Source organism: Pangasianodon hypophthalmus, chromosome 15 (genome assembly GCF_027358585.1).
Source record: "Pangasianodon hypophthalmus isolate fPanHyp1 chromosome 15, fPanHyp1.pri, whole genome shotgun sequence".
In the NCBI taxonomy this organism is placed as follows: Eukaryota; Metazoa; Chordata; class Actinopteri; order Siluriformes; family Pangasiidae; genus Pangasianodon; species Pangasianodon hypophthalmus.
The window spans coordinates 22,201,139-22,218,934 of NC_069724.1; the positions used below are offsets into that span (position 1 = coordinate 22,201,139).

The 17,796-nt window shown below is 40.1% G+C and overlaps 1 protein-coding gene across 2 annotated transcripts in view; it reads right to left on the minus strand.

Annotated features, from left to right (window-relative positions):
* atp2a2b (ATPase sarcoplasmic/endoplasmic reticulum Ca2+ transporting 2b) overlaps nt 1-17,796 on the minus strand; it is a 31,841-nt gene that overhangs the window by 5,217 nt on the left and 8,828 nt on the right. For both annotated transcript variants that reach the window (XM_026929038.3, XM_026929037.3), the window contains exons 6-18: nt 9,693-9,773; nt 7,407-7,492; nt 6,773-7,237; nt 4,494-4,582; nt 4,307-4,409; nt 4,052-4,183; nt 3,833-3,952; nt 2,435-2,653; nt 1,481-1,816; nt 1,138-1,358; nt 842-1,044; nt 409-494; nt 64-197 (exon numbers count right to left, since the gene is read on the minus strand). In XM_026929038.3, the coding sequence (XP_026784839.1) occupies nt 64-197; nt 409-494; nt 842-1,044; nt 1,138-1,358; nt 1,481-1,816; nt 2,435-2,653; nt 3,833-3,952; nt 4,052-4,183; nt 4,307-4,409; nt 4,494-4,582; nt 6,773-7,237; nt 7,407-7,492; nt 9,693-9,773 (2,275 nt within the window). The remainder of the gene's footprint in view (nt 1-63; nt 198-408; nt 495-841; nt 1,045-1,137; nt 1,359-1,480; nt 1,817-2,434; nt 2,654-3,832; nt 3,953-4,051; nt 4,184-4,306; nt 4,410-4,493; nt 4,583-6,772; nt 7,238-7,406; nt 7,493-9,692; nt 9,774-17,796) is intronic.

Consider the following 17,796-nt stretch of genomic DNA (forward strand, 5'->3'; position numbering starts at 1 on the left):
AGACCTGAAATAATTCAAGTTTTACAGGAATCTGCACATCTGAAGAGCACTTTTTGTACTGACCTGTTGAGGGCATTGCACATCTCAATGGTGACCAGCACAGACAGGGCCATGGTCATGGGGTAAGGCGACTCAAACACCTCACAATTAATGCCCTCAAACTCTGGGTTCTCTGGTCCACACTGGAGGAAGTGACTCTGCAGGATGAAAATCAGGAATTTGAAATCAATTTGCCAGTAATAGCTAAGGAAAGAAAACATAACTTAATGCGTCTGGTTACTAAAATCAGCAATTTTAGCTACAGCAAAAATAACTTCAGTGGAAAATTTCCCCAGTATTCTGTTACTGAATGGTTGTATGTAAAGTATACATACATCCACTGCATGCAAGTAAATTATAAGCACTAACCAGCTGATAGAAGTTGACTCTTGGTCCGTCTTCAGCAGCAATAAACCACCAGGCAGCAGCTCCAACTGTGGCGGCACCGACATAGCCTACAAAGCACAGATTCAACACCATCATCCTTCCTGTAAATTTCCGTACCTGCTGGTTTATCTGAAGTTTATTATTTTCCAATAAGAGCATGTCTGAAGTGTTTTAATCCTCTTATACCACAGCAATTTGCCAACAGTGTGAAGCAGATTTAGAATTTCTACAGCACTGTGGTAGAATTTTACCATATCGCTTTACTATATTATTTTAAAAACAATTCTAGAAGACAAGAAAAACCAAAAAAATATGCTACATTTGTCTCTCTATGATTTGCTAAGGGGGTACAAAGCCATTTAATCCCCGGTTTCACCTTGGGGCTCTTTGTTAATCTGATATCAAATGCACTTACAGCCAATAGCCAGGTATCGGAAGAAGAGCCAGCCGGAGATGAGGGGTTCCTTGGCATTGCGGGGGGGTTTACTCATGATGTCCAAATCAGGAGGGTTGAAGCCAAGGGCTGTAGCAGGGAGACCGTCTGTCACCAGGTTAACCCACAGCAACTGCACTGGGATCAGAGCCTCAGGGAATCCCAAAGCCGCCGTCAGGAAAATGCTGTATCAGTTATACAAAAAGGGGCTCAGGCACAGTTCTACATCATGACAGCTTATCTAAGGTTTGGGATACTAAACAGATATCAGTTCTTACCAGACCACCTCTCCCACGTTGGAGGAAATGAGGTAGCGGATGAACTGCTTCATGTTGTTGTAGATGGCTCGCCCCTCCTCCACGGCTGCTACGATGGTTGCAAAGTTATCATCAGCCAGCACCATCTCAGAGGCCGTCTTCGCCACAGCTGTGCCTGAGCCCATCGCAATGCCTATCTCTGCCTTCTTCAGTGCAGGAGCATCGTTTACACCATCGCCAGTCTGGAGCAGAGAAACGGAAGTATTACCAAACTCTGGTGTCTACTGAAGGAAGTAATCCATAACAATATTTAATGTAATTAGTACGTGTAATTAAAATAGTCTGTAAGAATAGGACCCATTACCATGGCAGTGATCTCGTCATAGGACTGCAGGTACTCCACAATCTTGGATTTATGTGAAGGCTCGACACGGGCAAAGCAGCGGGCACTGAGCACAGCTTCGCGCTGTGCCGCAGGCGACAGGTCGTCAAATTCGCGGCCCGTGAAGGCCATGCGTGAGACATCATCGTTCTCGTTGAAGATACCGATGCGCCTGCAGATAGCCACGGCTGTGCCCTTGTTGTCACCAGTGATCATGATGACCCGGATGCCAGCCAGGCGGCACAGCTTGATGGAGGCGGCCACCTCAGCCCTGGGAGGGTCCAACATGCCCACACAACCCACGAATGTCAGATCGGTCTGCAAAGGTACAGGTAAAAACACCACATAAGTCATGGTCAGCTGTACATGTTTGAGTACATTTCTAAAAAATTTTAATTTGACAGTAATTTCTGAAAAAGGAAATGCTGTAACAGTACATAAGAGGTTTAAATAACCAGTTCTTTTGACTCCCTTTACTGAATACTGCGTGAATACTTTCAACTCTTTGCTTCTGGTGTAGAACGATCTTAAAATGCCACTCTGATTAACACTGGAGCAAGCATCACAATTCAGCACACTTAACACATCAGGAGTAATGGTGGTTTTTTATCTTATTTATACCACAAAGCATGCTGAGGTCATTGTCTGTAGTAACCAACCACAGGTTAGAGATGGGGTAAATTGAGAGTAGGTGGCAAGTGGGTGCCTCCTAGTGGTGGAAACATGAAAAATGACATCTTATAGTTCTGATTGTTTGCCTCATAAAAATCATGAGTCGGCTGTTCACATTTACTTATATTTCTGAAATTTTCAATTTGTCAATGACTTTTGAAACTCAAACAGCTGTAATATTAAATGAGAGGTTTACTTAAGACTTTTTAAGGTCATGCATACAATTGTAAGACTGAGGCCTTTTCATATGGTTCAGTTTCTGACCTCATACTCGACAAAGCAAGATGAATCCTCCAGCCGAAGCTCCTCTTTGCTGATCGGATTGTCCCGTGTGGCCAAGGCCAGGCAACGCAGTGTGTCCCGTCCTGTCCCATACTCGCGAATCACAGACAGGATCTTCTCCTTAATGCCCGGTGTCAGGGGGACCTTATTACTACCCACACGGATGTGTGTACACCTGTCGATCACTCCCTCTGGTGCACCCTTCACAAACACAAACCAAATAAACAATTAGCAAACAATTAAATAGTAAATACACAAAATCTAAAACAGCTTTCCAAGATCTACAAGTTTTTTGGGTAAAACAGACCAAGATCAGGCTAGTCCTCCTGCCCGGTAAGACTCTAAGGAAATGGTTTCTCCGCTTCAGAATTGAGTGCTAATCAGGGGAGTCGTGTCTATCTGGCTTCAATTCAGCTCATGACACCTTTGATTAACAACCATAATTCTAATATTAATGGTAAAACATAAAATATCTTTCACACACAAACTGATTATTGTTCTTATATGCACAATATATATGTTATATGCATAACATTAATTAGAATACTTTTTGATTAATCTAGCAGCAGCATCTACAAAAAAGAAATGGATAGAGGTCATACAAAAAATGAGTTCAACCTGCTGACGCACTGATTAGAAAGGAACATGGAAAAAAAAAAAAATTCCCAGTAGCACCCCACTGGGCATCTTCATTAATTTAAAATAGACAGAAATAGAGGTCAAGCAAACTATTGGGAGACAACAGGGATACATTTCTGAGATTGATGTAATAATAGAGTGAGTGGGGTGTATATGTGTGCGGATAGCCAACACAAAATAATTAGCACCAGGGGCTTCATGCACAAAAAAGTAATAGCTTGCGTATAAATGACGCCCATGGTGCTAATTATGCTAATTACAAAGCCAGACATAAGCTGAGTCATGTTTTAGAGCTTGGGAAAACATGAAAAAAAGTCTTCTAGACTGCACTAAAAATAGAATTCTTAATGTCCACACTGGCCAAGCCACATTTTTATACAAAACAAATTATTGTTACGTCATGCAGACTAAACTAGATGACTGCCTGATGATAGGGGAACATTTGGTATGACAATTAGTTTAAAAGCAGTTACGTGATTAAATGCCCTTTATCCATTAATCTGAGCCCTTAAGCACCACTCAGTTCGTTAACAGTCAAAAGTCATGATCTTGAAATAACAGAACAGAAAATGTCCTTTCTGAACTTTCAAATTTTTTAACTGTTAAAGCAATGCCAGTTCCTGAATCAGTACACAGAGAGATCAGAAAAAAATCTTTGTAAAAAAAAAAATAAATAAAAAATTCTAAGCAAACTTTCCTATTCAGAAAAATAATCATTATTATGCTCTTTTCAGCAATTACCTTGACGAACATCTTGCCAAGGGCGGAGCGTGCCTTGTTGGGGGTACAGTACACCGACATGGACTTCCTGTCCCGTGAGAACTCAAGTGTGAATTCTTTCTTCATCAACTGCTTAATAACCTGAGCCAAAGAAGCATGAACATATGATTAGCTGATTATAGAACACGCCATCCTTTTTGCACACACACAAAATGTACAAATGAATAAATGACTGTTTACAGAGTTGCAGGCGTTGGCCCGTTCGATCTTGGTAAGGGTTTTGAGATCATTGTCAAACACGTTCATCTTCTCCACCAGGCATGTGAGAGCTGTTTCTGTCGCCTCTCCAACCTTCTCGTACACTCCTTTGGCCTGAGGACAGAAAAGCACAAACAGGATATGCATGATAAGAGAAAGAAGAGACTGACACGCCGGGCAAATGAACAAATACAAGGATACAGTGGGAAAACACCTTTCCATCTTTAATTAACAGACCTCGTTATAATCCAGAGAGGAGTCATTGCACAGGGCACAGATTGTGGCCATCTCAACCAGAGCATCATACTTGGAGCATTTCACCGGTTTCCCATCCTGCAACCTAAGCAGATATCAAGAGTGTGTTAAAAATAACAAAAACTCTTTTAATAAAGTGTGTTTGCATATACTGAATAAAGTAACTCACACTTGTCCTTCAGGAGCATATGTGGAGCCAGTTACTGTGAACTCTTTGAGAGAGCAGCCGTCTCCCCGCACCTGGTCGACGATGAACATCTGAAACACACACACACACACACACACACACACACACACACACACACACACACACACACACACACACACACACACACACACACACACACACAGTCAAATCACCAGCAGGTGGCGCATAAAAACACTGCAGCACATAAAAAGATCTATCCTGGGAATACAAAAACTTCATGGTACTTATGGGGGTCATGTAGGGGTCAGTACTGACTAAAAGATACTGAAAAAATGGACAGTATCCTGGCTAATATCCAAATTGGCACTGGGATTTTTCCAGTGAGGAAAACCAGAGCCTTGGAACACAGCAGCAATGTCACCATAGAGATACAGCCAAACAGTGAGCAAGAAAGAAAGAATAAAAGAAATATGATAGAGTAAAAGCATGGAGCTGGCACTTCGCTTGGCAAATCCGAGTGGCGCCTTGTGAATGGTTTGAGTAAGAAAACTCCAAATAAAAGCTCAGTGCGCTGTTCTAGTCTCTCTAACTCTCAGTTTTGGCTATCACGCTTACATAAAACAACCCACATTACAGACAGGATAGAGCTGGTAAGAGTAGAGAGATAAACAAAACAGATTACATTCCTTCTGACGAACAGCTATTTTTAAAGCCAACCTTTTCACATTGGAGGAAAAGCGGCAATGGAGTGTTTATACCAAAAGATTTTAGTCACTCTTCTATTTAATAAAATAGTACCAGCATACCTGGCAACAATATGCGTCATTACACAGATCTGGATCTGATTTTCTACAAGTCATAACACCATTCACAGGTGCCAAACCTGTTCTGTTCTTGCACAAGCGTGTGCAAGGGTACGTGTGTGTGAAGTCTGCAGTAACACCACTGCTAAGTAAAACAGAGCTCCGAAACACAAGGTCAGTTACACAACACCACTGCAAGTAACTGACTACCGCATACTGATGAGCATTCAAAGAGTAGTGATGGAGCAAAAGCGGCTGGAAGAGGTGGAGGGTGGTGTTAATGAGAGAGAAAAAGAAAAGAAGACATTTGGAAAGTGCGAAAAAGGTAAAGACAGATTGAGGGGGGGGAAAAGGAATATACTATAAGACAAACTTCATGGAATAAGAAAAGGAGAGAAGTAGTAGGGTACAATATATCGTGTCAGAGGAGTGTTCAATCAGTATAAGAGACAAAGTCATTATAGGTTAACTGCTACCTCAGCAGACTAAAGGCACCTTAAAAATGAGGCAAAATGAAATTTACACAAGTTTTCCTTTATTCCAGTAGAAGTTGATCAGTCACAGCATGTCTGATGTCCAAAGCATGCTTTTTTAGTTTTGCACTGAAGTTCAGTTCAATGTAGCTCTTGGCTAAATAACATTATTTATGCATAAGCCTAAATTTATATTTCAAACAAATCAGGTCCATCCACCAAACTTCTGGCAGATTTGTTGGTGTTTCACTATTGCAAAAACGACACCAAAACAATTTGATGTTCAGCATCAAGATGGCAGCTACTGTCACTTTGTCCACTTTTATAGAGAACAGTGAGTCATACAGGATCAGATTACTGAACAGTAAACCAATTCAAAGCGGTTTGAAACAGGTGTATGTTTAGGCATGCTCAACCTCCTTTTACGTTTTAGGTACATTAACCTTCAGACACAAAATGTGTACATTATTTACTAAACTATCATTCTATATTATCTAATCCCTAATGTACTACAGCACTGTTGAATTCTTGATTCTGACTGGTAATAAGGTGTTGATTAATTTTCTGTAACAGCAGCCCTGACAAAGGTCTAAGGTTTTCCGCCATGCAGGAGTCCTCAGTTTTGTTGGTAACATGACGAGCTGCGTTTTTTTTTTCCCCTTAACTTACAGAAAGAGGATAAAGAGAGAGGCTGGTGAGAAAACAGCTGTTTAAATCTCTTAGAACAGGAAGTCTTGTGGGCGTTCCACAATATTAGACGTAACTTATAAGTGGATAAAAAGAAGTGTCATTCTTAAATAAATAAAGTTATCATTGCCAAATAAAACATTTGGTGTTATTGAAGAAAGAAAAAAATAAATAAATAAATAAATAAATAAACTCTGGGTTGGTAAGAGTAACTTTGCTTCGCACTGCCTCACTGACTGATTATTTTATGCCACACATACCTCCATATGCAAGGTTTTGATTATGTAAATTAATGTTAAAAATAAACTTTATATTTTATCCAAGCAATGTTCCTCACCCTGCACACAGACATCTGGTTGGTGGTCAGTGTGCCAGTCTTGTCTGAGCAGATGACTGACGTGCAGCCCAGCGTCTCCACCGAAGGCAGTGAGCGCACAATGGCATTCTTCTTGGCCATGCGGCGAGTGCCCAGTGCGAGGCAGGTGGTAATGACGGCAGGAAGCCCTTCAGGGATGGCGGCTACGGCCAGTGCCACGGCGATCTTGAAGTAGTAGACAGCACCGCGGATCCAAGAGCCACCGTGCACCGGGTCGTTAAAGTGACCGATGTTGATGATCCACACAGCGATACAGATGAGAGAGATGACTTTGGAGAGCTGCTCTCCGAACTCATCCAGCTTTTGCTGCAGGGGCGTGCGTTCTTGCTCCGTGGAGGCCATCTCGTCACGGATCTTGCCGATTTCTGTGTTCACGCCCGTGGCCACGACGACACCCACAGCCTTACCGGCTGCAATGTTGGTGCCCTGCAAATGCACAGCACAGAAATAAGTTGAAAACATTGCATTGTGTTCTCAACACCTTTAAGTACTAATTATGACAAGATTCTCAAAAATGAGGAGTAAAAATAGCTGATGTAGGCAGTGATTAGGAATCCCGAGTAGAAGGAATCATATGTTGCTAACTTAAACTTACAGAGAACAGCATGTTCTTCTTGTCCTGGTTTACAGCCCGTGGGTCAGGGACTGGGTCCGTGTGTTTAATGACTGATACAGACTCTCCTACAGAGAAACACAATCACACAGAAAAATGGTGAAACTTCAACTGTTTGTGCTTCTGCTGATACTGTCAATTTGGCTCAATTACATTATGTCCAGAACAAGAGTTTTTTCAAAGTACCTGCAGGTAGCACCAAATTTTATTTAGTGCTTTTTACAACAACAGAGCTGCACAGAAGTTTGTATATGAATGCAATAACAAGCTCACTGTGCATAACTTGGCAGAAAATGTGGCAGATGTTGCTGTGGCAGAATAAAATAAATAAATAAATAATTTCTCCAAAAGGGAAAAAAGCAAATGTTTTCTTTCTTTTATATTACATCAGCTTTCCTCCTCTAAAGATCAGTAAGGTGGTTAGTAAGGAGCCGGTTTAACAAACACGATGGCAAAAACAGTCAGTCTGCCTAAAGATGACTAAAGCCTTGTGTGATTTCCTCTCACAGTTAATGTCATGCTTTGATTGAGATGTTAGATAGCAATGTGCCAGAGTAAACCAACTAATCAGTTGGGTTTGCAATCAGATAGCAGCCATCAGAACATCAGTGTTGCTCCTGCGCTGGAGGCAGAATGAAATCCTTAACAGCAATTTTCTCCCTTTTCCACTTTTGGCAGTAATCACACTTTACTTTGGTTGAGATACATGCCTGTAGTTTTCGAAGTGTTTTCCCAGGCTGCCACACAAATGATCTCTTACTGTGTTTACAGTCAACACTCGAAGACTGTTTTTATTTAAAGCTTGTTATTAGGGGTGTTTTAAACCAGTATATCAACCTTCAGCTAAAAATGAGAATTCTTTAGCTCAAAGCTAAAGAAAAATCAAGCAGCCCCAAAGGTACATTATACAAACGCTAGTTACAGCTGAGTAATCTGATTCCATAAGAAATATTTCATGAGTGCTGATATCCAGCCTCACCTAGACACCACTAAATCACTGATTAAACCAAATTCACAAATTTGAATACATTTATTGAAATAACATTAGATCAGCGATAACTGGTCATCAGCTGAGATTGAGGCAGAAAAGGAAATCAGGAATATCTTACAAGCTAATCTGTAGTTGCCTACTACCTCTCCTGGTACTGTTTTAATACTTTCTATAAATTAGTAAAATGAAAAATTTAATACCTCTATTGGAGCTTTTTTCCAACTTTAATGTTCACAAAAATTGATTTAATACTTTTCATACAATGACCCACAGAAGCCCTGTTATTAAACTCACCGAATTTCAAATGAACTAGACTAGTTTTAATAAGGGCTTTATAAATTTTTAAAATCCCAATCGCCAACAGACACTCAGCATCACTGGTCTAGAATTAGAAGTGCCTTTGTGGTCCTTCTCGACCTGAGGCTGTTAAATTCACAGCAAGGCTGAGTGTGAGAACTAACAGCCCTCTGAACTGAGCTTTCCAGACTACACTCACATTATAAATGATTTGTATTAGCAGTGAAATTAAACAATAAATGCTCTAAACAGTGAGTACTAAAATCATTAAAGACTTGAAAGTGTCTATAACTAACAGTCTGCAACTTATTTGGATGCCTCTCACACACTATTTAAAATCTCTAATATAAAATTTTCAACCTTTTTGGTTTTTATTGCACCCAACATTAAAAATGCATAAAACAGGGTTAAGTGTGACATCGTTTATCTTGATATTGATACTACATTACCCTAGGCCCATGTCAGTTAAGCTAATATACAGCTAATATGCAATTACCTAAATTATCTGAATAGCAAGTTGTGCCCAAAAAAAAATAAAATAAATAATAATAATAATAAGGAAAGAAACAGAAAAGGGCCAAGAATGGACATTATGCAGAATCTTTACCAATTAAGGCAGTGAAGCAAAATTAAACCCTACTGAAGCGTTTCCTCTCTCACACTCTTTCCTCCTTTTCTGAGCTACAGACATTACTGACCTCCCATTAAGGTCAGAATCCTGGGAGGAAAACTGTATTTTTGTCTTCTACACTACAATGCAGTTGTTTATTTTTCCTCCAATTACAAGTATCAATCATCAACATAAAACTCTAGCAGCTTGTCTTAGTCTTAGAAGAAACCTGAGACTGGGCAGCATATTGGAGCTTTTCCTTAAAGAGTGGGCTAGTTAAAGAATATAATCTAAAGATTCCCTAATTCTACGTGAGCAAGTAAACTCCATAAACTGTAGATGAAATGATGCATTAATCGACACATCTTACCTGTCAGAATGGACTGGTCCACTCGTAGTGTGGTGGATTTGATAGACGTTAGGCGGATGTCGGCTGGAACTTTGTCACCCACTAAAGAGGAAACAGAAGGCATGTGGTCAGAGATAAGCACAAAGGACAGATCACTGTAAAACACATGTACCATGTTTTATCCATCAGCATTTTTTCAGTTAGTGTAACACTAAATCCCTTTCTATAAACAAGCATAATACCAGAAGTTTATCACCAGCACTAACTTTAAGGATGCATGTCTCCAGACAGCACTCTTAATGACAACTAAGGGCCATTATAAGCCTAGCAGGCACTCAGAGCACTAAAAACATAGGAGCATAACATAACATTACAAAGCATCACACGTTCAGCACTTTAAGCTCAAGCTGGCATCAACCAGACAAGCAAGCTCTGGGTGTTCTGTTAAGACAGTTTAAAGCAATCGGTTTGCCCATATTGTTGACTGATGCCTTTGCATGTATGCAGTGTAAATTTAAAGACGGAATAAAAATCAACATTCGGCTGAGCTGACATCGAGCAGAAATTTAAAAGAAATCTCTTCAACTCTGAGCCCTGGATCATATCAGTCTTCTCACTGTGAACCTGTTAATGATGAAGGAACTGCGATCTGACAAATTGATCAATTTCTAAAAACACAAACACCACATTTTTAACCACTTGGACCTTGCAGAAGAGGGCTGAGATACGTCAAAACGGTTTAAAGATGTTCCAGCGTTCTCAGGCAAATGCTAAAAATAGCTTGTGAATCATTCTTTCCACAAAATGGGAGGGGCTGTGACTGCTTATGAAAGAAAAAAAAAAGGATAATGTAAACATCTAATTCTTTCACAAACTGGTCATTAAATCAACGAGTAAGACTGATGACATTTATTAGTCACATAGAAGAGCAGTCACTTAAACCATCCACTTTGAATGTATAAACGATAAGTTTATGTGAAGAATGTTTCAATAAGCTGGTTTCAGGCCAAGCGTGAACAAGTGTTTGAGCAGGATCCGAACTACAGCTCGTTCACAAAGACTCATGAGGGCATTTAGTAGGGCTCCAGGAGTGCTAAAGATATCACACACTAGTTTTTCTTGTGATCCTGTTGATAAAAATATACGCTGTCGTCAAAATGCCCCTAAACCTAACGAACAAATGTGGAACATGTACCTAATATATAGCTCAACTTGAAAAAGGTCAGACAGTAGGGTAACCTACTTTAGGTAGACAAGGAGAATGCACTCTCCTTGAATAAAGCTCATATGAGATGAGTTTAGAGACAGCAAGAGATGTGGAATTAAAGAAAGCGTCCAAGTAATAATGTCTGTTCTTCCACTTAACGGCGATTGTACTACTTCCCTTCTGGGAAACGGGTCAGTGGTTTGCTGCGGTATAATGTGGGTTATGAAATGGCTCAAAATGTCAAAAAACTAAAATTAGCCCATAAGCTAAACAAGGTGCGCTAAATCAGTAGCGAAGCAAAGCATGGCTGGGGCAGGCTTAACCGCTCATTTGGGCAAGCCTCAGCAAATGCATATAACCTCCTTTTATTAAAGTTTCAAAACAAATTGTGTAGCAGTCTGGGAAAACCCATCGGATGTCACAGAATTCTGGCAAAAAATAAGACAATTCTACCTTTTTAGCCAAATGTGATTTCCTCACACAGTGAATGTCACGCTTTGACCAAGTTGTCGGATAGCTACATGTTATAACAAAATGGACACAAGCTTGATCAATTCAGTGTGTAATCAGATACCAACTGTCAAAATGTCCATGATGCTCAGATTTTAAAATGCTAGAATTTTACAGCTTTTAAATTTTACACGCACGTAAAAGATAAATGAATTTCAGGAAACCCTGTAGTTTTCAGAACGCTATATAGAAAGAAATGTCGAAATGTCACTATGTAAAGCATTTTGCCAGACTGCCATACAATTTACTTTTACTAATGAACCTCAGCTTATGTATACTGCAGTATTTGGCAGCTTGACCTACTTGGCACCAAAGGCAATTTCTGCAGAGCTTGCATTCTGTTTTTGATTAGGACACGGACTCTTGCAACGTGTATTTTCAGAACACACTCTGCCAGGAAGTGAGGGCAGGGCAGTGATCGGATGACAGGTGACAACCAGGAACAGGTGTGGTTTAATGGGACAGGACAGATAATACAGGAGATGATTTTATCCAAGGTAACTTAAGGGATGCTCAATAATGCTGCTCAAAACAAAATCTCAATCCCAAATGAAACGGAGAGGAAGACAGAAGTGTAAGCTTTAACGTCAACATTGTGTGTGTTAAATATTGTGTTATCGTTTCATCATCAGTTTAAGAACGCTTTGGGCCAAACACATGCAGTGTCACGTTCTGCAGAGACGTTAATGAACTGTATGTCAGTAATGATACACATCAGAAAGAGAAATGGTTCTAGCATAGTCATGCTCCATAGCCAGTGACTCTCTTACAGAGACAAGTGCACACACACTGACAAGACATACGGCATTTCAATGCTCAGGACTTCCTAACCACAGTATAGAAGGAACATGAAATTAGGATTTTTAACCAAATCAGTGGGATTTTCAAGTCACTTATGAATGAACACATGAGTAGACCCCACTTTACGCCTTTGTCCCAGTCTGAAGGGACTGTCTTTGGATAGTCACTAAATTAGGGGCTGAATGTTGTTCTTGGAATCAGAGCAAAGAAATAAATGTCTGTTCTAAAGACACCCAGGGAGCTGCAGGCTCCCTTGAAAAGGAATTTGTCTTGGTTTATTTGTGACTTTATGCTGTGTCCGTTCATGTCCACAGTTCAAATAAATATAAATAGATAACAGTAACACTATAAATCATTTTTTTCTTCAATGGATCTCAATGCAGCTCATGATTTTCCTGTTTTTTGGACCATTTGCACGTTTCCCATGCACTAAGGAAACCCACTTTGGGAGGATCATAAAGACTGACCCCCACACACAGTTAAGAGGCTACAACCTTGTCCTCCGGGTCCAATTCAGCTTTTGTGTCCAGGGACCAGGCAGAGAAGACAAACTTCAGACCACCTCCAACCTGCTTAGGATACAAGATAGAGGAGAGTGGCCATCTGTTTTGCTAATTAATTCCTCAAATATAGTCGGAGTTGCATGCTGCTGTGTGCACTCTGTCTCAGCAACGGGGTTGTATTGTCACTTTTTACGTGACTGGCACACACAAAAAAACAAGCACTGCATACAAATGTGTCTGTCCCTATATCACAGTGATTGAGAGCTCCTAATAGTGGAGATCAATATAAATCATTATAACACAGCACTGTTGAATTGTTGGTTCTGTTTGGTCAGAAGGTGTTCATTAATTTTCTATAACAGCAGCTCTGACAGTTATTTCAACTACAAGGCAAATCATAGGTTTATATGAACATGCTTGCTCTAACAGTTCATTGTTTCTATAGTAACAACTTACATAAGCACTTACATGGCAGACACTTCATATAAGCTGAGTAAAAACATGCAATTGTTTTCTGTGAAAAAAATACTAGCATTTTTGGAAGGAGTCCCCAGTGTCAGAGTTAAAGCTTGAAGTTTACCGACACAGGAATTTGTGGTTTAGTGGTAACATGACAAGCGTCACTGAATATTTTCCTATAACTGTATGCCCCATCATGGTTTATGTCTAACATATTAGAACATAACAGTTTAGAACACCACATGAGGCCATTTAGGGTTTTTGCAGCTTATGAGGAAAATGCCACTGCGAAAACACAAGCATCATTCTAGACAGGTGTAGAATTATCAAAAGGGGTTAATGATGTCTTTCTCTCCCAGACTCGAACCAGGCTGAAGCCATTATCAAGTGGCCAGTATTTTCATTCCAGCACATACTGTACCCTTCTTAAAGGTCACCAATTCCTCAGTTGCATGCATCAGCACTGTGACACTCTGCACTAACACATCCTTCTGGCTTGGTGGGGAATCGTCAGTACTCACTCTCAATTCCCTCCAGAGTAGCAATGTAATGTAGCACTGCACTAAGGGCTACTGAGGTCAAACACATGAGGACATTTTCCAAAGTCAACGAGCTTTATTGAAGAAATTCTCTGAAAAAAAAAAGACAGTTCCTGACTGTTTGTGTTTTGCATTCTTACCAGACTCAAAGAACCGTCAAATTCAAGCATCTCAGTATTGTTTGTTTGCAGTTGCTATACGATAATGGCATAACAGATGAAAAAAAGTTGATGCACACCACCTCCACCTCTTGAGCTAAGCTTGGTTAGCAGCTCTTACAACTGGATTTCGAGAATTCATTCATGTATCTATTACAAACATACCAAAACAACCATACTTGATCAAGAGGTTACCTTCTTTGTTCCTTGTTCTCATTTTTTGGTAAATCATTTTGGCTTTGCTGTTGTATTTCATCATATTTAATGTCCTACATTGTGTATGTTGTGTATACATGCTTTTCTTTGAAAAGAAGTAATAATTGCAAATGGAGATAACACACTGATAGCTATGAAAATGTTAACAATTAACTTTACATAGTTTACAGTACATTATGCTCACGATGACTAAGCATCTGGTAGTACTTTGCAGTACACTACATACAAATTAATGCACATTTTGATGAACCATTCCATTTTGACTTTGAATTTTATTGGCCACAAGACTTTACATAAAATTCATCAGCAGCAGTCCCCTTCCCATTTACAGATTTTATTGTGTGCTAGCCTGTCATCTTCTTCTTGTTTGGTATCCAAGTGCCAGTATTTACAGCTATGGCTAAATACAGGTATTTAGGAAAGGTGTTATAATGTAGTTGGTCATTCTTTGAATGTTTGATCAGCCAAACTGACAATTTTCATGCGGTCCAGAAGTACCACCTCAAGGTCAGAGGTACAAAGGAAGGTAAAAGGTGAAGGTAAAAGGCTTCTATATGCAATGCAGGAAACTATACAGTGGCCCCTATATACATGAATGGTGTAAATTATTCTGCCATTTCTCATCTTCTCTCCTTTACCTTATGATGCAATTTACACATTACTCAAGCTAACATTTAGAGGACTAGTGTTGAAATTTCCCTAAAGCTAAGCTGCTGATCTGCCACAATACTATCTCAGGAGACTAGATGATGAAATATGCAGTGCTGAAAGGTCAGTAATGGCAACTGCCTCACAGATGACAGGAGACAGAGACACTTCCCAGGCCAAACAGTGGATCAGGTGTGAGCAACCTGAGCTAACGGGACTGGCATTGCGTTACATGGCAACAGCTAGCAGGCGTGTGAGAGGCAGCTGAGAAGTACAGCTCTGTGGGAGGCTCGGAGAGCACATGTTGGGGAGGGGTCCGCTGGGCTTCCTTTTCATCATCGCCTTCCAAGGTCATGCTGCCAGGGAAGAGTATGAGAAACAAAAGATGCAGTCCAATCCTCAGCCGATGACTCATCCCATTAGAGTAGGAGGGATGGGGTTTAAAAAAAAAAAAAAATGATGCTGTTTCTCTTTTCAGCTATTCAGAGATGACATTTGTGCCATAAGCTGCTGATGCTGGATGAGTTTGCCAAGGGGGCTGACAGCTTGACGGAGGCGAGTCATGTCATAGCTAATTCTTCTCTGAAGGGCCACAATGCACAAGTACATGACAAGAAAGGAGCTTGAGAACAGAATATGCTTGCTATTCATACTTGTCCAGAGAAAATGTGAAAATGGGCCGCCTCTCCTTTCAGACAGGTATGATGCAAAATCTGCAAGGTCACAGCGGCTTTAAAAATCCCATAACACCATCTGCAGCAGGACCGCTAGATGAAACGGAGATCTCGAGCACTAGCTCAGTGCTCTGGAGCCGGTGACGCAGGAGATGTGTTACATTTCAAATCAGCTTTTGTCCTTTACAAAAATCAATATTATTAACAGTGGAACTGATCCCAGACTATGACTCACTGAGATGCCTGATAGACACAGTATAAGCCCAGAAGAGCATGAACACACAGATCCTTTAGTGTGCTTGTGTGTGAATGTATTCAATGTTACCACTACTTAATATTCCTCTCATGCTACACTCTTTCCCCTCTTCCTCCCCCCAGCAGTCTTTCTGTTCTTCCTCTTTGTCCTCTGAATTGGTCTCAAACCGCAACGGTATGGGTTAACACCACACTGCCTGACTGTGCAGGGGGTTCAGAGAATCAATTCTCTCTCTCAGATCTCACCATTGTGTCTCCTTCTCACTGCGGACATACACCAGAACAGGCGAAGATGACGCAGGAGGAAGGTGACCAATCCGTATAGAGAGAGAGGCTGAGGAAGCAGGAGACAGGGTCACTGAAAAGAGCCAGAGCTTCACCTTCTTTCTTCTTCGAGCTTGCAGAACACGTATCCTTTCACAATATCTGACTGGTGCTAAGTAGTTCTTTCTCCTATACCAGGGAGTAACCTGTGCTCAGCTGGTATTGCTACAGGAGCACTTATTAGCCAGTGTCACTTCATGAGCACTGCTGGAATGTTTTCTATGCAACAGTGACCCAGAACGGGAGAAAGCTCAGCAGCGTAATGATTACTAATCCCGCAGTGTGTACAGAAGCTTAAAAATGCCACCGTGCCTGGGTGTGTGAATGAACGTGCTTATATTGCAGCAAACCAAAATGCACGTGCAGTCACCCTTCTCTGATGACACACTGTCAGGTTTAATTGCTGCAGTTTCAGATGCAGGTGGATTCTTTACTCTATTTTAAAGAACAGTGCTGTTGAATTATAAATTCTGATTTCTTACATGTTTATTTAGGATGGGGAAAAGCTGCTGCTTCCTGCTTCCTCCTGCACACATTAACATCTAAACAAAAATTAATTCTATCAATTTATCTCTCATAACCATTCTCCTTCTTTCCCTTGACAATGCAAGGATGCATCTTTCAAGCAGGAAAATCGAGACAAGTGGTAACTAATGTTAGAAGGGAAGAAGGGGTGGGGCTTCCAGGGTGTCAGTTATGCTGCATTCGACCTACCGTTGAAGTGGGAAGTCGGAACATGGAATTGCATCAACTTTCAACGTCTGTGCATTCGAGCTATAAAATGGGATTGATATTGATTGATCTAAAGTGAAGACTTATTTATACAGTGTAAATCATTTAAAGTTAAGAAGCGCTCCCTTGTTTACTGTTCATACTGAGAGCAGCCGTGTTGATTTGACGTCGCTCCCTGAACGCAGGGTTGAGGGGAGGAAGTGGGGGGGGTGAGGGGGTGTCTACATTTTTAAGTGATAAGTGGTAGCAGAGTTCCTTACGCAAAAAAACCACACCAATGTTCATGTGGTCAAAACTGTGGCTTTCTTAGCACAGATTAGCTAAATCATGTATTATGTCTCACTGGGCGTAACCAGGCACAACAAAAGACTTGCTAGCAAAGTGACAGACTGTTATCTAGTTTTAAGAAGCACAGCTAGACTTTGTACCTCTTCAGTTAAGATGTGTGTGCGCGCATATCTCTCTCTGCTCTGCATACTGCAAGCAGCCAATCAAAAATCACATTAAAATATATGGTACCACTCATTACTCTGTATCTGTTAAACACATTTGTATATCAGCTTTATTTCCTAGAAGTTACATCACAAAACAAATATAATATATGGGGTTATATATTTATACCAACATTGTCAGCGTAAGCACTTTTTTAGTACCATGTCCTAGCCATGAACATATTTCAGCAATCAGATACTCAGAAAGTAATTTTTGTATAAAGCAACCTTGAGTGCTATTATTATTATTTTTTTCATTATTATGTTTTTATTGTATAATTAGTAATTTTATTTGCTCATTAGTTGGATGTTTTATCCATTATTTTTCGTTATTAATTTTTCCATTTTATTTTTAGTGAACATTTTTCACTGCTTTATTTATTTAATTATTTTTTATTCTATCATTTTTCTATTATTATTTCCACTACTTAAATTTTATTATTATTATTATTATTATTATTATTATTATTATTATTATTACTACTATTATGCTATTTTTAATGTTTTCTTAAAACTATGAGGATCCACTAGACATTGACTTAAATAAAAGGGAGCATGGTACAACACAGCACAACATGGAGCAAGAGATGTAGATTCTTCAACAGTTG